We start from the raw sequence: 23,070 nt of genomic DNA on the forward strand, positions 1-23,070 counted from the left end.
CTGATGGATGACTACCTAGGCTCCCGCGGCGTCGGGCTGACCTTCCTAACCAGTGCCCCCGCCTCCGCGCGACAGGCGACAGGCGGGCAGCGCATGCGTATCTGTGAGGCCCGGCTGCAGGGACGCCGAGCCTGCCGTGGCTCGGCCGCGCCCTCGGATCGTCCCGGCGCGAGGCCGACGCATGCGCGGGCGGCGCGGTCTTAAGGGCGGCCGCGGCCGGGGGCCGCCCAGTCGGCCTGTCAGCCGGCTTCGAGGTGCGTTCCTGCGCTTGCGCGGCGGCAGTGATGAAAGCGATGGCGGCGGAGGAGGAGGTGGACTCGGCAGACGCCGGTGGAGGGTGAGGATCACCCGGGAAGGGGGACGGCGTGGGTCTCGTGCGCTCTGGCGACCCCGGGCGGCCAGCCGAGGGAAGGCGCGGGCGTCCGCTCTCCCGGTCCGTCGGGGCTGACAGGCCGCGCCCGGGCCGCGGGGCTACGGGGAGGGAGGGCGGCCGTCCGGGCGGTCCGGAGCTCGGCGGAGCTCGGAACTCCGCGCCGGGTCCCGGCCGCCTTCCCTGGACGCGTGAGCGGGGCGTCGCCAGGGTGGGAGAGGCGTCGGACGCGGAGTCCCTCGGGACGGCCGTCCGTCGGCGGTGCGGGAGCTCGGGACCCGGGGCGCTCGCGTCACACCTCCCGCTGCCTTGTGCGCTCCCGTGACCCGGCGGTCTGGCTTCATTAGAGAAGTCGGCTGGAGTCTTCTCGGCAGCAAACTTTGTGAAAGTTGAAGGGCAGATGCCTAACAGGAAGCCCTTTAAGTTTGTTTTGTTTTGTTTTGTTTGTTTGGTTTTTTTTTGTTTGTTTGTTTGTTTGTTTGAAAACCGGGGTCGCTCAGTGTTTGCCCTGGCTGGCCTGGAAATCTGTAGACCAGGCTTGTTTCAGATCTAGAGACCCAATCCCTTTGCCTCAGCTGCCCAGTGCTGGGATCACAGGTGGGAACCACCACACCCAACTTTTTGATAGACATATTAAGTTATTCTTTTCTGTCTGTCTTTGATATAACGTGTCCTTGTGAGTAGAATAATGCTTGTTATTTAAAAGTTAAATTACTATGGAAGTTATTTCACTATGATCCTCAGAAGGCTACTTGTTTTGTATGGACAGGACTATACTTATAAATTAAATACTTTCACAAGTTCTACTTCAGCTAGTTGGAGACATTTGCATAGGGAAAATAGATTCTGGTAATGTGAAAGCCAAGTATTTTGGAAAGATGTTAGGGGAGGAATATTTTGAAACATTAGAAACTACACTCTCCAAGTTTTGTTTAAGTGATAACTAACAGGTGGAGCTCACTGCTTTGGTCTGTTGTTGAACTTCCTAATTACATTGATATGAAATACAGAGTGTCGTGTGGTACAACCAGGACCTGTGTTTCTATTAAATTTGCCAGGACATTTTCTGGCTCCGAGAATTCTAACTTGTGGGCCCTTTTGGTCTTGATACCGTGAGGCTCAGGAATCGTGAGGCTCAGGAATCTGTAGCACGACAGTAAGAGTGACAGAGCATGGGTGATGGCTGGAGGTCACTGAGGGCAAGACTGGCCACAGTCCCTAGACAGAGGTAGACCTCCCTGGTATTTTTGGCAGGACCCTGGAGCAGTGCTGCACAACCAAGCAAGCAGAGAGAAGGCTAGGTTCCTGTTGGGTGCTCCCTCAGTGTGGTCATGATAGTCCTAGAGTCTCCCCGGTGTGGGGAATCTGACCACTCCCATTTTCATTTGGAGTTGCCACCTCCGAGTAGCAGAGCTAATTGGAACCTACCTGCTCCTTCAGGTGTCTGTATTGAGCTTTAAGGTGTTTCCCTCACATTTCTTTGTAACTTTATACAGATGGGGAGATGATGTTAATAAAGCAAGCCATTATAAGCTGCCAGCTTACAGCGTTTTGGAGCATATAATTCTTCCCCTTTGTGGCTCTTCGTGGAGACAAGTTTACTGGGAAGCTTTCAAAATCCTATCCCTTTCAGTTGCAATACAGTTGAGAAAGCCAAATATAACAAGAATAGGGTAGATTTCTGGGGATTGCTTTAATGATATCCCAGAGAGTTACGTACTGGTAGAGTGTGGGGGAAAACACCATCACAGAAATTCACCATTGCAGAGTAGACCAAGAACCTTTGTGGTTTTCAGGGCATGCTGGAGTTGATCTGTACCATTGCTGAATGTTCAGGAATTCTACAGCACCAGCATCCTGAAACCAGCCACAGTGGGAGTATTTATACCATGGAAAATCATACTTTATTAAATAAGACCGATTTCTCTCTACTGCCTCAGTTGATTTTCCAGCATCCTGCTGGATATGTGTTAAAGTCTCTGTATGTTCCTGTGCTTTGGAGATTAAAGATGAACTTCTCTATTGTACCTCCTAAAACACTAAGATTTATACATTTCTTCCTGCTGCTACTGCTCTGTAATCCTTGCCCCGAGACTTTAAAAATCATGAAATTCTTCAATACTAATCCCAATGCCTGTGCTTATTTGACTTGTCTTTCACACACACACAGAAACACACCTCTCATACTCTCATACACACACACACACACGCACACACACACACACACGCACACGCACACACACACGCACACACACACACACGCACACACACACACACACGCACACACACACACACCCTGACCTCAAGACCTCATGCGAGCATTGTGCCACTGAGCTACATCCCCCAGCCCTCTTGTGTCCTCTTCAGTGATCAGTACTATAGAGAATCTCTTATTTAGACAGCTAACTCATACTTGTTTACTCTCTTAACCGAGACCGGTAATTAGTTTTATTAGGTTCTATTCTTTTAATTATTTTCTAAATACAAGAATTCCCTATGAGCGTATTATAGTCTTTTTATTTTTTTAATTTATGAACAGTTCTTGAACTATCTTTTCTTTGAAGAACTGAGATCTCATTCTCTTCTGGACTGGAGTAAGGGTACTGTTTGTGTTTGCCAGCTGTTTGTATCTACTTTTTCACATTCAACATGTTTAGGCCATACCTTACTTATGTCTTCCTTTAATCAGTGTAAAGTGCACAGCTCACTCCTCTACTCTTTTTTGAAGGCAGTTGCATTCTTCTGGTTATCTACACTCTTAGAACTGGCTTCTGTCAGATTTGTTCCCTTTGTTGCCTCTGGATAACAAATCAACTATCAAGTCCCCATAGAGTCTAACAACCTGCCCTTTCTCGTTCCACTACTACCCAGGAGCCACCTACTTCAAACACTCTTGTTCTTTCCTAGGGCATTTGTAGGGTTGGTAACACCATTGCCCGTAGCTCATTTTTTTACTTCCTTTGTTAGTTACGATTTGTCCCCAGCCTGACTGCAAAGCCATTTGGAATCTGTGTCTGTGCACCTGACTCTAACTCTGGAAAGCCATATTCTCATGCTTACTAAACACATTCCTTGCTTCCCTTTGTTTTCCTTTGTTTTCTGTAACCCAACATTGGTTGTTATCTTCTTTCTATAAGGTCATGGTATTTTGTATGTTGGTGTGATGCACGCATGTGTGTGTGTGTGTGTGTGTGTGTGCGTGTGCGTGTGTGTGTGCACGTGTGTGCGTGCGTGCGTGCGTGCGTGCGTGCTGCATGTGGAAGCCAGATGAGGAAGGGCAGCCGGTGCCACTCTTACTTAGGCAGGTTATTCTCTGCCTTACTCCTGAGACACAGGTCTCTCACTAGACCTGAAGCTTGCTGTTCTGGAGAGTCAGGCTCCTGGGATGCTAGGACGTGTCTCCTCACATGGGTACTAGGATCTGAACTCAGGGCCTCATGTTTGTACAGCAAGTGTTTTTTACCCATTGAGTGATCTCCTCAGCCCGCATGGCATTTAAGTTTTTTGAAGTTGTGGCCTTGGACTTTTGAGCTTTCTGCCTCTACTTCCCAAGTGCCAGGATCGCGGCCGTGCACCACCACAACCAGCTCTGAAGCTGCTTTGTCTCACATAGATTCTATTTAATAATACACTTATTTATATACTTATTTTTGTCAGATCAGAACAAAGCTTTTGTTTATTCAAATGTTTGGCAGAGTCCAAAGGGGCTTTATAAATGGTAATCCTCAATTTCTTATTAAACCTTTGGCGTTCGGGAATGTTTGTGTTGGAATAGGTCAACAATTAGAATCACACATCTAAACTTCCCGGGGATATTGGAAACAGGATTCTATTTCTTGACCTAACATGAACCAACCCCTGCCCCTCTGTTCCTGCACCCCAGAGTGGGTCTGCAGTCACAGACCAGCAAATGCAGATATCAATCCTGTGACAAAAAACGTTTATAAAAATCATGGTGGGCCACACAATCAGAATGTGTGCTTCAGGACCCAGATTGATCCATACTACTTAACACCTGTCCTGAAGCTTCATGTGCTTCAAGAGCAGCCTTGACTAATTGTTAAGTGTTGTGTTAAACATAATGCCCTGATTGAGTTAGAGAGAATGTGGATAAGCTCTCTTTGGAACTGACTTAAGGAGATGTTTCTCCGACTGTAGAGTAGTAAGTATGAATGCCCACACAGAACTGCCTCACGTGTGCTTGACTCTCCTGTGTGAGGGATAGTGGGAAATGCTACAGAGAGGATATGCGTGTATGCCTATGCTTGTGGGTTTGCAAACTCTTGGTTTTATAAGAATGTATCTCTGTAGTGCCTTGACTGCTTTCAAAATCTCAATTTTTCTACTTGTGCCTACAGAGTGCTGGCATTACAGGCCTGAGTCACACCACTCAGCTTTTAAAAGATTCTAAATTAACATATAGGTGCATTAGAGGGCAAGTGCTGTCATGGATGTAACGGCCATCGATAACTTGGATTGTTTAAGCTTCATGTATCTAACGATGTGTTCACCACTTAAATCATACTTATATGGGACATATTCTTGCTCCCTCTTTCACAACAACAGAGTTTTAGATTTCTGTTTCCAAGAAAGGATCCCTTTAGTTGTGTTGCATTTCCAATTTGGAAGTGTTTCATTCTTTGAAAAATTATTTTAGATGGATATGTATATACCTCTGACTTGTATATTTATTTTAAAAAACCCAAAGCTTCATGGTTTCTTTAAATCAGATCCAATTCTTTGCTTAGATCACTTAACAGAGAACAATAGTAAAGCACATTTTCTGCTCTTCATTGTATCAGTAGAGGGATGGAGGCTATTTTAAGCAAAATTGTAACATAATGAAATCCTCTTTACTTATAACCTAATTAGAAATGTTACGTTAAGTGGCCAAAAGAGTGTGTGGAAATTGGCCAGGCTTCTGTATATTTTCTTCAGGATACTTTGAAATCTCTTTCACCATTTCACAATATTTATAGATTGTGCAATTCAGGTTTAGTAACACTATAGATAGTCAAATGTCTCAGAGAACAAAACAGGAATTACCAGGAACTTAAGTGTTTACCGCATAATGAACAAATACATTGTTAGTGATAGTTACATAAAATGAGATAGAAAGTTCAGGGGGAAATGCAGAATAATTAAAATCAAACTTTTTTTTAAATATACTCTAATATGTTAATCACAACTATGTAGCTTTCCTAAGAGTTATCACTTTTAGTGTGGTTTTCTATAATTTTCCTTTTTTTTTTTTATTTTCACTTGAGTGGCTATAGATCTAGATCAAGAATCTTAATTATTTTTTTTTTTTAAATTAGATGCTTCAGGACTTGTAACTTCTTTCCCAAGAAAGTCAGTGCCCAGGTCACCCGACTTTTAGAGAAAACCCTTTGGCACACACTGGCAAATCTTCTGGGTGTTGTGTGTGTTTACTTTGGGACAGTTACAAACAGTTACAATCTTCCCAGTGAATGGCGTTTCTTTGTACTGCAGTTGATACTTCCATCTCCTCTGACATCAGGCCTTGGCAGTGGATAACAGTGCTTACTGATTGTTGCTTAAATAGGTCATACTTTTCTTTTTCCAAAACCGTGGAGATGGCTATCTCTGCTTACTGGTCTACAGATGGGCCTTGTGGATTTTTACCTTGACTCTATGACCTCAGAAGAATGGCTCTGAGTCTGACAGGCTTAGTTCCAGTCTCCGAATGCTAAACCCAGGAAATGCCAGACAACTGGATGGCCTCAGAGACCAGCGGAAAGACACACACAGTCAGTCTCCTTGGAGATGCAGGAAAGTTACCCCACAGACAGAAGAGAGGATTAGCCAAATAATAGCAGAGATAGCAAAAAATGCATGAGGACTCCTGAAGGGTAGACAGATACAGCTTTTCACTCTCTATAGGTGTTCCTTGGGAGCTGGTGTATGTTTAGTACTCTGTCTTACAGAGACAGAATTAGAAGTCAGCCTCTGTACCCCATCTTACCAGTAACCTGGTTAAAGCAAACCTGGATAGGAGTTCTGTTCGGGCTTAGGGGAAATTCTTTCTTCACAGTTTATATATATATAGTGTGTGTATGTATATATACACATATATATTTGTATATGTATACACACACACACACACACACACACACACATATATATATCAAATATGCTATAGCAAAGGCTCACTTGTATAAAAATGGCCCTGCATTGATGAGAAGATAGCTATGAAGATAAGAGGTTTGTTGTTGTCCCTTCATCTTTAATGTAACCCACCAGGTTTACAGACACTAAATTGAACTGTTCATTAGGAGGCAAAAAAATCATAGACAATTCTAGCCTTTAAGGAAAGGTTGCTCTTGTAGGTCAGATGGAGTAGTTCTTACCTGTACCACCTGGGTGGTGGAGGCAAGTGAGTCAGAAGTTCAAGACCACTCTCAGCTGCTTAGCAACACAAACTTGGGTTTGCTGAGAACCTACCTCACAAAGAGAAATGTTTGCTTTGTGCAGTAGTGAGTCAGTGGAGGAGGACCTCTGTCTGAGTTTGCTTCATAACTTTTAAATTTCTAATCCCCATACAAAGAAAGTTTCAGTCTAAAAAATTTTTTTAAGTGATTGAACCAAATACTGCATTTGTGCTTTCTTTGCCCCAACTCAGTTATTTGGAGCAACAGTAAATTATATTTCACTTTTTTTCAGTTTTTTTGTACTGACCTCTGGCAAATAACTGTGCTAGGATCTGAAGCGTATCTCTTTAAGAACAGTGATAGAAGGTGAGGAGATTCAGTTATAAAAAATTCCTGTTCATAACTTTATGATCAAATAAAGGCACGATACCCAGTCTGTCGCGCCCACCTCGACCGGCAAGGAAGACGCAACACCGTTGGATCCTTTTCAATCAGCCTTTATTGCAGGACACCTCATTGATGATACGGGGACCCCGAGGAACAAAGGCACTTGCCTTATATACAAAACAGACTGTAGCTGTAAATTTGTCCACTGGGGATTGGTGGAGTATGAAATAACCTATTTAGCATGAATATCACCCTGGCCTAGTAGGTGCTGGGGGTATGCCAACACATGCGCTGTAGGTGTTTACCACAAACGACCACCGGATGTCGGCGCCATCTTTAGCCGCTCCCTACATCTCCCTCTTTTTTGTTTTATTTAAAAATGAACCCATTAGGTGGAGGTAGTGGTCTGAGAGAGGTCAGACATGCCTCACAGAGTGCCCAGCTCGGCCATGGCGAGCCACTCTTGCAGTTAGGACTGCACCCCAATGGCTAGAGATGACTGAGATGTATAACACACCGTTCTGGGCTATTGGTGTGTGCTTAATATTAGGGGAGAGACAGAGCAGAGGGGCATGGGACCAGCCCGAATGTACAAACAGGGCAGGGCCACCTCTGTCCATGACTGGTCTAGATCTGGGTGTCACGTCAATACATGTCATTGTTCCTGTCTTAGGTCGTTCCTCTCAAAAACTCGGCCTTACCCGTCACTGGAAATTAACCCTATCGCCACCGGGCTCCTGTCTTAGGTTGGTCCGAGCCTGAGGAAAGTTGCCCGTCTCTGGATACAATGACTTCACATGACAGTGACAAAACATGATCTAGGGCGAACTCTCAATCTCTCAGAGAGGCCAGCCATACACTGGGAGAAGCACCACTTTTAATGGCCGCCATAGCCTGGTAAACAATCGCTTTGTGTCTGGCATGCTCTCGTTATAAACGACAAAAAAAGCCATAGACATACTCCACATCCCAAAGACACAATAGCCCCCCAGGCAAACATGCCATTCTTTGAAAATGAGAAAGCATTGGTGATCCACGGGGTGAAATCCCCAATCGAGATGGGTTCCATTTTGGTGTTATTGAGGACAGCAATCTGTATCAGCAATTGTCTTGATAATTGTTCCTTCCATGGACCAGTTTCCTTTCAAATAATTTGAGATTTCTTTGCTCTGTTGAGAATACTGAGAAAAGTTAGCTTTCAATGGAGTAACACATAAGCCTCTAAGAGAGGAAACGCAGGACAGCTGTGTCATATGATATAATGCCTCAATTTGTTCCTGAAGCAAATCTATTCTTTGGTATAGCTAATAGAAAGCCAGATGTCAAGTGGGCATTAAATTTTTTTTGTATCTCCAATGTCACTGTGGTTCTTTCTACAATCTGATTGATAGTCTCAGCCGTCTGTATTTGATTAGTCATAGGTTTAGTAGCAGCATGGCGATCCGCAGCAGAGCGGCCATGCGTATCCAAAATTAAGAAATTTAGAGTAAAAAGAGCTAAAGACAACTGTTCTCTTGGTGTTTTGCTATAGGCAATTCCCCCTTTTTGTTTTTGTAAGAGCTCTTTTAAAGTATGATGTGTTCTTTTTACAATTTCTTGACCTTGGGGATTGTATGGCAATCCTGTAGTATGTTTGACCTGCATTGTTTGGCAAAATGCCTGAAAAGACTTTGTAGTGTAGGCAGGTCCGTTGTCTGTCTTGAGACTGTCAGGCTTTCCCCAGGCTGTCACGCCTCTAAGCAATGACTAATGGCATTACGAGCCTTTCACCAGTCATCAGTGTGGCATGTATAATGCCAGAACAGGTATCAAAAAGAAAACATGTGTATATATTTTAAATTTCCAAATTGAGATATGTGTTGTAACATCCATCTATGTCAGAGCTTTAATGGAATCAGGCCACGAAGGTTAATTTCCTACCTGGGAGGTGGTGAAACTGAACACAATTCTGGCAACGTAACACTACATCACGAGCTGTAGCTCTAGAGATTTTAAATTTTTGTTGAAGAAGTGAAAGCAGGAACATGGAACTTTTGATGAAATTCTCTGGCGAGATCAACTGGGGCTATGAAAAATAAATTCTCTGCAGGTACTAGCATCCACCAGAGATTATTACTGGCCATGGGACCAGGCAAATTAGTATGAGCTCGAATATTTGTATGAAAAACTTATTTTTCCTGGCCCAAATTAATTTTTTGCAATTCTAAAAGAATTTGACATATAGTACTAGTGGAAACCTAATTGGCCCTGTAATTTCAAGTGAGCACAGCATTAACCACATAAGCAGAATCAGAAATTAAATTGAAAAGAATCAAGTGAAATCTTTTAAAAACTTCTAACACAATTTTACATTCTGTAATTTGGGGGTGCCTGGCTCCTAGGATAAAGTTCTATAAAATATTATCTCAATTTAGACCTGTTTCTCTAGGTTGGTTATGTCATATATTGTCTAGAATAGTTCATCAAAATTATCAGTTTATGTCAACTTCTTGTTATAGATGTTATAATTTTTTAACCATATCCAATAACTTAAAGGCCAATAATCTATGACCAAGGCAAGCTGTGTAGGAGCATTTATACATTTAAAACCAGTCAAACAAAATTGGAAGGATTAACACATGTCTTTAATATTTAGACCAAGCACCATTTTTTGTTTTCTAGCTGTGATTTAAAAAGAAGCACCTTGTCACCTGTTAAGTCTAATAACAAGTCAAGATTTTTACTAAGAGAAACAGCCATCAGCTCCCATACCAAGAAGCTGAGAGCTGTTGGCACTTTTAAGATCAGCTCCTGTAGATGCTCTGCTCCAGGCAGCTTCTAGCTGACCTGGGCTCCCTTTCTGTAGGTGCAGGGGCTCAAAGGCCGATTGAAATTGTTTTTTATTAGTTTGTTCCTTTTAGAAACGAGTTAAGACCAAATCAAGGTGTGAATGACCGGCAGATAAAAGTTTTTACCATTTTCTTTTGAACATGAAACATAAAACATTTAAACAACGAGAAACAAAACCACAGACATAAAATGACAGACATGGACAGCCTTGGTTGCACCAAGGACAGACAATAGACATAAAGGGAAAAAACTAGATGGTGTCCCACTGAAAGGACCCAGATATCCTGCCTATGGAACCCAGAACCAGAAATAAGCATTTCTCAATGGACTGCCAGCAGAGAGGCAGGGCGTCTCCTGCCTTTCTTCTGTTCCCAGGAGAGCTCTGAAAGTTTTTCTCTTTCTCCAAAGCATCTGTGGAGAGTCTGGGAGGACTGTTTTTCCCAAACCCATTCTCTCTCATGTCTAGGGTGTAAACTATCTCTAATCAGGGTCCAAAGATTAAAACATAACTCTAAAAGAATGTATACACAAAAACACTTTATCATTACCTTGTCTCTTTTTTATTACAAGTTTTACTCATGCTAGCCCAAATCATCGAGGCCTTTTCTAGCCCATCTTACCCCAATATGTCCCTGTTTTATGGCTCCAGGAGATAAGGGATGCCAAAAGGTTTTATGGCCCCTGGTTCTTGGAACAGAGCTACTAAATCAGGAGAAGGATCGGATCTTCAGGTCCTCTTTATTTTTATCTCGTCCTGTCGGAGTAAAAGTTTGTCAGAGTTGATGAAGCATCTGTATTTGAAACACATCTGGTTAGGCTTGGGCCAACCGGTTTCCTGGAATGCTCTCTGTTATAACTTTCGCCTTTGGCTGTTGGCAGTTTTTCGGTCCGTGGGGCTTCTCTGTCCCCCAACCTGGGGCATTTTGACCATAGGGGCAGGAATTGGCTGTTGTGGGGATAGGATCAAAGGCACTCTCCATATTAATGATGACCGGAGAAAAATAACTTAATGTTGGAGATGACTCCTCTCTTGGAATAAAACCAACAGATAAGGTAGGCTCCTTAAAAGAGCTTCTCTAATGAGCACTCTCTTTCTGTGAGCAAAAGTTGAAGGTCAGGCCTTCAACTGGCAGAAATTCCTTTCTTGTTTTTTTTTCCTTAGAGTCCTCCCCCCTCACTCTCAGCCTTTTTAGATCATTTCTCCTGTAGCATTTCCTAACGCAGTCTGTCCCTTTAAGGTTCCTTGTTCCCAAGCAAAATGTAAATCTCTCCCAGCTTATCTCAGCTGTCTACCTGAGATTCCCAGAGACTGAACCAGGTGCAATAGCATCACACTCACTAAGGAAATCTCTCTATAGTGCTTCTTTTATCCTAAGCCTTTTCTTTCAAACAGCTCCTGAAGAGCCAGAAAAATTGGATGAGACTGAGAAGTCTCCTTGCTCGCTGCAGCAGCTCCGCAGCTAGTTTCGCTCTCCACTACTGTGTGGGCTGGGAGCACAAGCACAGATAAAACACTATGCTTCAAAAATTAACGTTGGCTATCAACCAACACACCGCCACTAGAGTGGGGTCCATAAAATTAAGTTTCCTACTCACTACACTTGCTCCATAGCCAGAGAGAGGCAGGCTCTGGTTAAACTCCCCCAGTCTCCAGGGGTGAGACAATATCTGCCAAGAGCCTCAATTTGAGCGATAACAAAAGCTGAGTTGACTCCATAGGTTTTGACTGACTCTGTTAATTGTTTTATTGTCTTAAAGTCAACAGGTTCATGATGTTGCTGCCCATTTGCATCCAGAAAAACTGGAAAACTCAATCCTAACTCTTTCCACACTTCTGGGCAAAAAGAAGTACCTCTTGCAGACTTCACTATTGTTTTCCTTTGAAAGTTATACGATGGTGCAGGAGGTGCTGTTGGGATAATTGTCTTCTTATTTAAGTCCTTGGCTTGTTTCTGCACAGCATAAGTGTTTGGCCAGTCAGAATGATAAACTTCTTTCTCATAATGAGCTACCTCCTCCTCAAGGTCAGCTAAGTCACTATCACTAAACTCTGAGTCACTAGACATCTCCAAGGTCAATGTCTTTAATGAGGGATAAATTTTCTTTGTTCCTTGATCTTGATTACTATTCCCGCCTTTGTCTGTCCTCTCCTTGATCTTTTCTGCCTTTTCTTTTATCTCTTTTCCTCCTTTTCTTTTCTTTCTTTCCTTCAAAACTTTCTCTCCTTCTGACATACTCTCCTGTTGCTCTGTAAGGATTCTCTGACCTGTCCTAACAGCTTCTTCACATCGTTTATCTTCCAAGCAGGCACGGATCATACGCCAAAGTGGCCTTGTCCCTGGTTTAAGCTTGCCCACTGTAGTCTCCTTATCCAGATCTTTTCCCAGCCTCTCCCATGCTCTCAAAGTAAGCGATCCTGACACTATAAACCACGGGCACAACAGTTACACTCATCAAGAAAAAACACAACAGGATTTTCTTTTCAATTTTAAGCTTACGCTGACCAAGAAGCTCCTGAAGAGCTGACAGGAGCAGGGTGGAGTGTGAGCTTCCCATGCTTTTACGACCTTTATTTACGATCGATTTACGAGCAAGGCGAGCTGGCATGTTTTATTTACACGATCTTGTGGCTCATCAGTGGACTCTTCCCAACAAATGCATTCGTGCCCTGGACGATGGCAATTAACAGTAGCAACACCACAACACAAAAGGAGTATAAGGCAAAAGTGCTAGTCCAACCCACAAAGGATCAAATGGAAAAGACAACATTACCTTGCTCCACAAACCCCTTTTCGCCTCTAAACCAAGGCTATCATTGCCTCTGCTTTTCCAGAGAACTTTATTGTCCTACCAGGGAAGTTTTACAATCCCTTATCCCGGAGCTTTACAGTCCCAATTTCAGGAACTTTACTGTTCCACTTCTAGAACTCTATTGTCCCAATTCCGGCAATCAAACTGCCACCCCTTGGGAACTTACCGGCCCGACCGTCCTGTGGCTGAAAAGTTCTGGATCCAGACGAAAAAGATTTTCTCGGGTCCCGTCGGGCCACCAGTTGTCGCGCCCCACCTCGACCGGCAAGGAAGGCGCAACACCGTTGGATCCTTTTCAATCAGCCTTTATTGCAGGACACCTCATTGATGATCACGGGGACCCAGGAACAAAACACTTGCCTTATATACAAAACAGACTGTAGCTGTAAATTTGTCCACTGGGGATTGGTGGAGTATGAAATAACCTATTTAGCATGAATATCACCCTGGCCTAGTAGGTGCTGGGGGTATGCCAACACATGCGCTGTAGGTGTTTACCACAAACGACCACCGGATGTCGGCGCCATCTTTAGCCGCTCCCTACACCAGTCCAAGACAAAAGAGCTTCAATTTAATGATAATTTAAAAACAAGCAAAACCGCATTACCTTCTTTTTTGAATATTAAAAAATTGTTAATAAATTTAAAAGTTAAAAAATTGTTAATAAATTTAAAAGTTGCTTAACCCTTATCATTCCCTAGTTAGTTTGTAGATAGATTTGCAAACTCAGGAGTGGACTAGTGCTGACATCTTCTTACCTCAACAGTTGGTCAGTGTAGCACTTTTGAGGGGTGCCCATGGTCTTCCTGTCTTGTCAGTGCGCAAGTATGAAACTGGCATTTTAATGCAGGCCATTGTATATCAAACAGGAAAACCTGGCCAGATGTATCTGCTAATATTCTTGTCTTGATTTTTTCTGTTTGTCTACACGCACACACACACACACACACACACACACACACACACACACACACACACTCACACACACTCACTCACTCACTGGTAATACTACTGAACCTATTATGACATTTTGCCTAAAGAAGAAGGATAATTATAGAAATAAAGGGATTGGCTCATATTAGAGTGTAGCTACTAGGGCATCATGCCTCCAAGCATTGTCTGCTGCATGCTGAGGACTCTTTCCTGGAGTCTCTTCTTTGTGTCAATATTTAGCTATCTTTTGTTTTGAAGCTTCAGGCCTTTGCCCTACCCATGTACTTTGTTGTTACAAGAACCTGCAGCATACTCGTGCTCTTTGCCTCTGGAGAGCCCATCTGCCCTTCTTCATCTCACTTCTCTTAGGCTGGTGACTGCGGCCTCTAGCTCCCAGTCACAGCTCTCAAGTGCTCACTTGCCCACCAGCCAGTTGGTGTATTTAGCACTGGACATAAGGTCAGCTTTTGAGATGGATTTAACTTTTGGTCTATTCGCCATGCAGTAGGCAGATAAACATGTAAAAAAAAATAGCCACTAACTACAGTAACTGTAACTACAGTAACTGTAACTACAGGAACTATAACTACAGTAACTGTAACTACAGTAACTAACTACAGTAACTGTAACTGTAGCAGGGGCCAAGCACACCGCTACACCCTGGCATCGCATCAGGAATAGTTTCTCTGAAAAAGTGAGGCATTAGACCAAAGGAAGAGCTGGGTGAACCCCAGAGATATGCAGTATAAAGTTTTGAGAGGGGTGAAGCAAAGCAAGAGAAAAGCTGGGTAGGAGCACTGGACAGGTTGTAAAGTCCCTGCTTCACAGAACCGAGGTGTGTGGGTCATCTGTACACAACAGGCAACTTCTCAGCAGTTTCAGGGGGGTAATCTCCCATTGACAATAGGGATTTGGGGGTCTTTCAGAACTGAAGAGTATCTACTTTTGTTACTAGCTGTGTATCCTTTTTTTTTTTCTTTTCTATTTTTCGGAGCTGGGGACCGAACCCAGGGCCTTGCACTTGCTAGGCAAGTGCTCTACCACTGAGCTAAATCCCCAACCCCACTAGCTGTGTATCCTTTATTCTGGTGTGAACCAAACTTCAGCTTTCACATCTGTGAACTGGGCTTAATTTGGACTAAGACTACCCTAAATTGTAAGTGACCTAGTAATTCATGAGACATTAGTTACTGAGTACCTGCTATATAGAAAGGCATTTTACAGGAACTGTAGGGAGAGCCTACAAAGTTTAGAGAAAGCCCAGAGGCTGAGTATCCCTTCCCAAACAGCCTACTTCTCTACTCACACCGACTTTTTCATTTCTCTTGTTTCTTGCTTTTTTTCTATTTGAAGCACAGGAATCAAATCCAGGGCCTCCAGCATGCTAGACTAGCAATCACCACAAACTGTACCCAGCCCCTGTTTGAATTTAGTGTGTTCTCTATCATGATGGTGGTACTGAGGCAAACACAAGGAATCTTTATTATACCTTCCAACCACTGTTTCAGTTTTAAACATTCTTTGGCTAAGTCTTCATGTCTTTGTCCCTCTTGCCAGTGCTTTGGTTCAGGCCCTGAACTTCCATATGGAATCCATCACTTTTCAAATTCATTCTTCATTCCTCAAGAATGTCTCATTACCTCACTGAAGCCTGGCCAGCTGCAGGTGGCTGCTGACCTCTGTATTGCATCTAAGTACTGCACTGGGGTTTGGTCGGCTGGCTGGCCTAACACTGAAAGCTCACCCGGTTTGGAGTTGACTCTTAGCAGGAGTCAGTCACCGCCTCTCCACATCATCTGTTGTGTCAGACCTGCTCTCCTTGTTCTCTTGGTGCTGCTGCTTTCAGACAGGTGTGGTGCCAAGGATGTTCTATCAGTCAGTCAGCTAGCTGCTCTAGGCAGGTTGCACCCAGGCCAGCAGCTCTTTGCACTTTTTCCTGATGTCTAAAACTTTTTTCATTTTTTTAAATGAGAATTTCTAGTAGAATTTTTCTTCTCACTTTAAACCTGTTGTTCAGGTGAGGTGAACATATTCATACATAGTTTTTAACTTTTTGCACTTCTATCTATTAAGAGAAGGCCTTACTTTGGGAGCGGTGTCCCTCCTTTCTTCCCTCCCTTATTTTTAGCCTTTCTGTGATTATTTGGAATTTGACTATCCTACAGGGTGATATAGCCTTTGTCACTACCTGTAGGTACCCAGTGCCTGTCCCATTGACCTGTTACTTGTAGCTTGCCCTCGCACTGGTGGGGGTTCCCTAAGAATTCCAGGACGTGGTAGCTGATAGTTGGCAAGAGCATGGCCTTACTTATTTGTATTTGTTTTTGGTGTTTTAGGTCAGGATGGCTGACAGGGTGGCTTCCTACCTGGTGTCCCACGTCTACATCACACCTTAAAGAAGCTGAAGAGAAAATGCTAAAATGTAAGGTTTTTCTCTTATAAGTTTAAACCATTTACTAAAATAGATCTACCATAGTGCGTTGTCCAGAAGCTGAAGATAAGATCCTGAGGTGGGCTAAGAGCCTTCTTCTTCTTCTTCTGTTTCAGCATGTGGCATGGGGTGAGGGTGGGGCAGTGATTGTCAATTTCTTGTGTCTTAAGTCCCTGTTAAACTATTTAAGTAGTAAAGATCCCAAGGAGCATTGTTTATGAAATATAATTATTGATATTTATTAGTAAAATTAAGTTTGAATTAAAAAATTTGTTAATTGTTTGAAAATCATAGTAATAAACTATTCTATGTTAAAAGAATGTTTGTAAAAGCATTGCATACTTCCCAAAAAATGTTATTAGAGGAGTGGCATTGTTTTCAGGATCAAAGATCTCCATAATGAGCTGGATTTGTACATTTGTTTCTGTGTACTCACTTGTAAACGTGACTTGAAAACCACCCCTGTAACACTCAAGAATAAGAGTAGAAGGGCAGATGGGGAGAGGAGGGGTGAGGGAGAGAGATCTGATGACTCTGACCATGTACTGTGATGGCTCACACCATGTGTTGTGATGACTCAGACGATGTATTGTGATAGCTCACACCATGTACTGTGATGGCTCACACCATGTACTGTGATGGCTCACACCATGTACTGTGATGGCTCACACCATGTGATGTGATGGCTCACACCATGTGTTGCGATGGCTCAGACCATGTGTTGCGATGGCTCACACCATGTACTGTGATGGCTCACACCATGTACTGTGATGGCTCAGACCATGTACTGTGATGGCTCACACCATGTGATGTGATGGCTCAGACCATGTACTGTGATGGCTCAGACCATGTACTGTGATGGCTCAGATCATGTGTTGTGATGGCTCAGACCATGTGTTGTGATGGCTCAGACCATGTGTTGTGATGGCTCAGACCATGTGTTGTGATGGCTCAGACCATGTGTTGTGATGGCTCAGACCATGTGTTGTGATGGCTCAGACCATGTATTGTGATAGCTCACACCATGTACTGTGATGGCTCAGACCATGTACCGTGATGGCTCACACCATGTGTTGTGATGGCTCACACCATGTATTGTGATAGCTCACACCATGTACTGTGATGGCTCAGACCATGTGTTGTGATGGCTCAGACCATGTACTGTGAAGGCTCACACCATGTACTGTGATGGCTCAGACCATATACCGTGATGGCTCAGACCATGTGTTGTGATGTCTCAGACCATGTACTGTGGTGGTTCACACCATGTTACTGTGATGGCTCAGACCATGTGTTGTGATGGCTCACACCATGTACTGTGATGGCTTAGATCATGTAGTACTTTTGCAGAGGACCAGAGTTTAGCCTCAGCATTTATGCCACATGTATCATAACCACTTGTGACTTCAGCTCCAGGGAATTTGATACTTGTCTTCCACACCTGCACTCATATGTGTACTTGAGTATGCATGTGTTTACTCACATAATTAAAAAATATTTTTTTTCAGAGCTGAGGACTGAACTCGGGGTCTTGCACTTTCTAGGCAAGTGCTCTACCACGGAGCTAAATCCCCAACCCCAAAATAAAGTATTTTTAAAAGAATGGCAAACAAAGCTTTAATACTTTCCAAGACCTTCCCAATGTGCCCAAACTATGTATTTGAGAGCAGATGCTTAGGATTCCAAAGTCTTATTAGTGGAACATATTCTAGACTGGAACCAAGTCTGGCCCAGACTGCTGAGAAGTGTTACCAGCTCTTGGGCAAGTAACCTTGCTCAACTTCTCCTTCCTCAACTATGAAATGAGGGTCGGGCATTCCTTTATGTTCCTTTTGACTGCACTGTTCTGTAAATCCACATTCATATTGGCCCGGGAGCCTGTTGCTTTCTCTTATGAGCACTGGAATTGATCCCAACTTGTGGTATTGATTATATGGTTTCTTTCTGCTAATGGAGTCTGCAGGAGCTGATAAAGCAAAGACTCCGATATGTGATCGTTCGGAATGTTTATGCTGTCAGTCTAGGCCTGTCTATCGCCCTCTTTACCTTCTCTTTTGTACATTTCGCAATTCCAGAGTAAGTGACCATGACTGGTTCCATTATTACAAATGGGTAATTAGTCCTTTTGTGTGGGTTTTAAATAAAAAATGAATTTCTGTTCCATGTACCTGGATAATGTTGCTATATACAGAACTATTGGAATTTTAACTGTGGTTTGCCTAACCACAAAAAACCTTTTGTTAGGTTTATTAAAATTGCCAGATGCCCAACGTGTGTGCTAGTGTCTGACTGAGAATTGGCCTTGCTCTGACGTCCAACAGGGACATAAGTGGCTAAACACTGGAATGAGCTCTCTACCAGTTGGTACAGACGATTTTTATGGAATTTCTCAGTCCTGTTTCAAAAGCTGAAGAGATCTGGCTTCTTGGAAATCCCGGGTCATCTCCTTTTCTAAGTGAGGGAATTTCTTCCCAGTTAAGGGCAAAGTATCTATTAAAACTCAAATGAATGCTGCCTTTCCATGTGCACAGTGGACATAGAACCTAAGGTTGGCTCTTTGACTGAAGGGAAGAGATATCCATGAATATGCACATAATTAAGGATATTCCTGGAGTAGCTATTTTTAATATAAATCAACTTTAGTTTTATCTTTGGTCAATTTGTAGGGTTTAAAGTATTTAATTATATGGGATTTTGAACAGAAGAGTTTTGATCTACAGAACTATATTTTTATTTTCTGGTCAATCACTTGAACTCTGGTTACCTCATGAAGAGGTGTTCATTCATGTCATGGCCTGTGATCCCTCTTCCACTAAGCTTTAAAATGACCTAACTCTCCAGGTGTGTGTTTACTATAGATACAATTAATCCTTCTCCAACTTACTGATAACTTTCCATGGTCCTTTCAAGTTTGACCTCCGTCTCAGATGCTTATCTGTCAAGTGCTCTGCAAATTCACGATGGAATTCTTTTGTTGTTGTCTGCAAAGCTAGAGACCTTAAAATAATGGGTTTAGTGACCACTGAGTTCTTCTCAGTTCTAGGCATGTAATACCCTCAGTATGCTAGAGTGGAAAGAAGTCAGGAGGTCATATGACTTGCCAAAGACTTTGACCACAGATACTTGAGGCTTATCTAAGGTAAGTCTTCCCACGTAGTTATAAAACATAATCATTTAGATTTGTTTGCTTCAGTCAGGTATATACTCCTTTAGGGGTTGATATGATAAGAGCTAAAATAACAGAATTAACGGTTCTTCACTGGTTTTGCTTTGAGAGTACTCAAGCAATGGAACTGAGCAGATTCCCTCTGTCGTCACCAGGTGTCCCCTGCACTTACAAGAAAGAGCCTGTGCGCATATCCAATGGAAACAGCATATGGACACTGATGTTCTCACACAACATGTCTAGTAAGACACCACTTGTCCTCCTGCATGGTTTTGGAGGAGGTCTTGGACTTTGGGCCCTGAATTTTGAAGATCTAAGCACTGATAGGCCTGTCTATGCCTTTGACCTACTGGGCTTTGGAAGAAGTAGTAGACCTAGGTTTGACAGTGATGCGGAAGAAGTGGAGAATCAGTTTGTGGAATCCATTGAAGAGTGGAGATGTGCCCTCAGGTTGGACAAAATGATCTTGCTTGGACACAACCTGGGAGGGTTCTTGGCTGCTGCCTACTCACTGAAGTACCCGTCAAGGTAAGTGCCAGCAGCAGAGGGGACGGCCACCCAAGTGTTAGTCTGCGGTTCCCATGCTTGGTAGTTACTGATGAGCCTCACAAGGTAGACGTTCTTTTACAAGACCCAATAAACAAATGCCACAACTGGCAACCACGTGTATAGCTAAAAGAATGAAATCAGATTTTCTATTACGTGTACTCTGTTGATAAACTTGACAAAAGATATTATATGTGTTATTTATAATTATACAAAATCTAATGTATAAGCTTTTCTGAGACAGAGTCTCATTGTGTAGCTCTGACTGGCTTAGAACTCAGTATGTAGACCATGTTGGCCTCCAGTTCACAGAGATCTGCTTGCCACTATGCCCCAAGTGCTGGGATTAAGGGCATAATACTTACCTAATGTATAACTTTAAGCCACCAGCAAAAATATCGTGGTGTCATTGCTTATTTTTACTATCACAATTAAATCTTTGGATCCATCAGTCTTTTCTAGACTTTCCACTAAAGTATAGTTAAGTTGTCCTGAGAGCCGGCTAGGTCTCTGTGACTGAACAAATCTATAAGCTCTGAATTTCAGTTATCTTCATAGTGCATCTTCTATGGGTTTTGACTATATAATTCCCTAAACGTTTTTTACTGCAGATCTTAACGGAGTAATTCTTTGTGAGACAGGATCTTGCAGGATACTAGGCTGACCTCTAACTCACTGTAACCCATGTTGACCTGAAGCTTGAACCTCCTTCCCCTTTCTCCCTGAGTGGTATTATAGACTTACCCACTGTGCTCAGCTAGAACTGTTTTTCAGTCTTGAGTCAGTGGGCATTTGCTTCAGACTCTTTATTATTATTTTTTGTAGTTTCCTCTGATACTGCTGTTTTAGCAGGAGTCACATGGAAGTCCAAAGAAAAGAAAAGAAAGTTAGCTTTGTTTTTAGCCTTCTTTATACAAGGGGGATATCAGTGTTTTTGTGTTGCTGATGTATTTTTTTCACATTGAACTGTGTTTTAAATCTAGAATTACAGAAACCATGGACATTGAAGATTGTGGGTGAGGCATGGGATGGCCATTTTCTGAGTGTCTGAACCCACCATGAGGCCACCTATTGCACAGCTGTAAGCGTGTGGTCTGCACAGCATTGGACATGTGAAACAGTGTGCTGTGTTTTCTCTGGCACAGCTCCTCATAGTGAGAATTTTGTCTTCTTTTTAAAAAACATAGACATATTATTAAGAATGTGGTTTTTCCTTTTTAATCCTGTGTGGGATATGGGGCTGCTTCAGACTGTTCACAGCAGCTGACTATGATTTGACTCATGCTCTAGTAGAGGCGAGGCTTTGCAGCTGCAGATAGTTCTGTGAGTGTGACATTGGAATTCTGGGGACGTTTCAGAGGGTATGTAAATGGTAGGGCCCGAGAGGCATGGGGGGTTGCTGGTTGGTAATTAGCTGTTGGTTGCAAGTTTTAAGTTAGTTGTGCACAAAGAAGAAACAAGAAGAAATTAGGTATCCTGACAGCAAAGATAGAACTTGCCCCAAGGAACTCAACACCCCCTAATCAGCAGGAAGTAATCTAACAATAGTGTTGGCCCATGCTGACCCCTCACTTTATCCAGGATCTCTGTTCTTTCCTCTCTATCCTTTTTTCTCTCTTATCTCGTGTCAGGAGGTTGAAAGGGTAGAGAAGGGTAGAAGAAGGAAGAACTGACAAAGCAGCAAAGGCCAGCTACAGCGTCTTTTCTCCACAGATTGGTGTGCAAACCTCAGCCTTCATACCAGAGTTTTGGTGGACTCAGAGTTCCTTATATGCTTGACAGTGACAGTCTTGTCAACCAGAAGACCTGTTCATAAAACAAAACAAAACCAACCAACCACCAACAAAACAATGAAACCCACTACACTTTCTTTTCTTACTAGGCGTTTTAAAGCTGGCCTGTGATTGTATCATGCTCATAGTGACAAAACTTAGTGTTATTGGTGGAAAAGAGAAGAAAAGCATAGTTAAGACAACAGCACTGTTTGTGAGGAGGGTTGACTCTCTTGGTTTTAGTCTGCTGTCATTTGTGTTATGGCGTCTCTGGCTGAGGCTGTGGGCTAGACTGATCTTCAAACTTTACACCGTAAGCTTGTAACCCTTCATAACTGGGCTGGCTGCTGATGAGAGGAGTGGGTGAGTGTTTCCTTTGCAGTGTTGAAATGCTCTGAAGAGGTAGAGCTTGGCGAATGCTTCAGAACCATCCGTAGGAGAGAAGAGCAACAACCAACCCCTGTGAAGCTGATCAGAAATGTTGTTTTGAGTGTTTGTGCCTAGCTCTGTGGGGACACAGAGAGAACCACTAAACAGTGGTCATGAGTGGGTGCAAGGGCGTGTAGACTCATTTGTCTAAATGCCTCCTCTTACTATCCACTATGGATTATATATACTCCACAGTGTTGAACACTCAAGACTGTATTATTTTGTTTTGTTTTTTCCTTTCTAGCTTTATGTTACTTTATTTGGGTTTGGTTTATATTTTGAGATGGGGACTGTATGTAGTTCTGACTGTCCTGGAACTTACTCTGTAGACTAGACTGGCCTTGAACTTAGAGAGATCCACTTGCCGTGGCCTCCTGAGTGCTGGGATTTAAGGCAGGGCCCTTAGAAATGCACCACTTATATTGACCTAATGCACCAAAACCGAACAGAACAAACTGATACTGTTTTCTGTAAGAATGATCTTTAAGTAAACACATTTAACTGGGGGTTTTCACTCTTTTCAAACTGTACCTCAAAAATAGTGAGACAGCCTGTATAAGGCACAGATAGGAACAGATAGAATGGGGTCACTCGGCCCCTTAGACAAAATGTGTTCACTGCTACCCCCATGTTTTTACCTAAAACTTTTAAAAATTACATTCTTTTACTTAAATTTTTTTTAAAGACTATTTGTCATACCCAAACAGGCAAAGAAAAGGCCTTTAATCCCAGCACTCAGGAGGCCAAGGCAGGTGGATCTCTGTGAGTTCAAGGCCAGTCTGATCTACAGAGTGAGTTTCAGGATGGCCCAAGCTACATAGAGAGACCCTGTCTGAAAAATCCAAGTAAACAAACAAAAGATCAGAAAATGAATGGAATGTTGCAGTAGTGCGTTCTAGAAGATTGGTTATTTACTGACATTTAGTAATTGTGTGTTTGACGTGTGTTTGGGGGCACATTTTGTTAAAAATTTTCCTTTTTAACATATCTGGAAAGGCTTTGAG

The 23,070-nt window shown here is 42.9% G+C and overlaps 1 protein-coding gene across 3 annotated transcripts in view; it reads left to right on the forward strand.

The window, feature by feature from the left end:
- The first annotated feature begins 217 nt into the window (after window positions 1–217).
- Abhd5 (abhydrolase domain containing 5, lysophosphatidic acid acyltransferase) overlaps window positions 218–23,070 on the forward strand; it is a 32,515-nt gene continuing 9,662 nt past the window's right edge. Inside the window, exons 1-3 of one of the 3 annotated variants that reach the window (XM_032911249.1) lie at window positions 218–337; window positions 16,059–16,144; window positions 19,475–19,847. In XM_032911249.1, coding sequence (XP_032767140.1) covers window positions 285–337; window positions 16,059–16,144; window positions 19,475–19,847 — 512 coding nt within the window. In that variant the 5' untranslated portion in view covers window positions 218–284. Of the gene's footprint in view, window positions 338–16,058; window positions 16,145–19,186; window positions 19,293–19,474; window positions 19,848–23,070 lie in introns of those variants that run through there. The other 2 variants (XM_032911251.1, XM_032911252.1) reach the window with 2 other exon arrangements.

The sequence above is a fragment of the Rattus rattus genome, chromosome 8, assembly GCF_011064425.1.
Source record: "Rattus rattus isolate New Zealand chromosome 8, Rrattus_CSIRO_v1, whole genome shotgun sequence".
Lineage (NCBI taxonomy): Eukaryota > Metazoa > Chordata > Mammalia > Rodentia > Muridae > Rattus > Rattus rattus.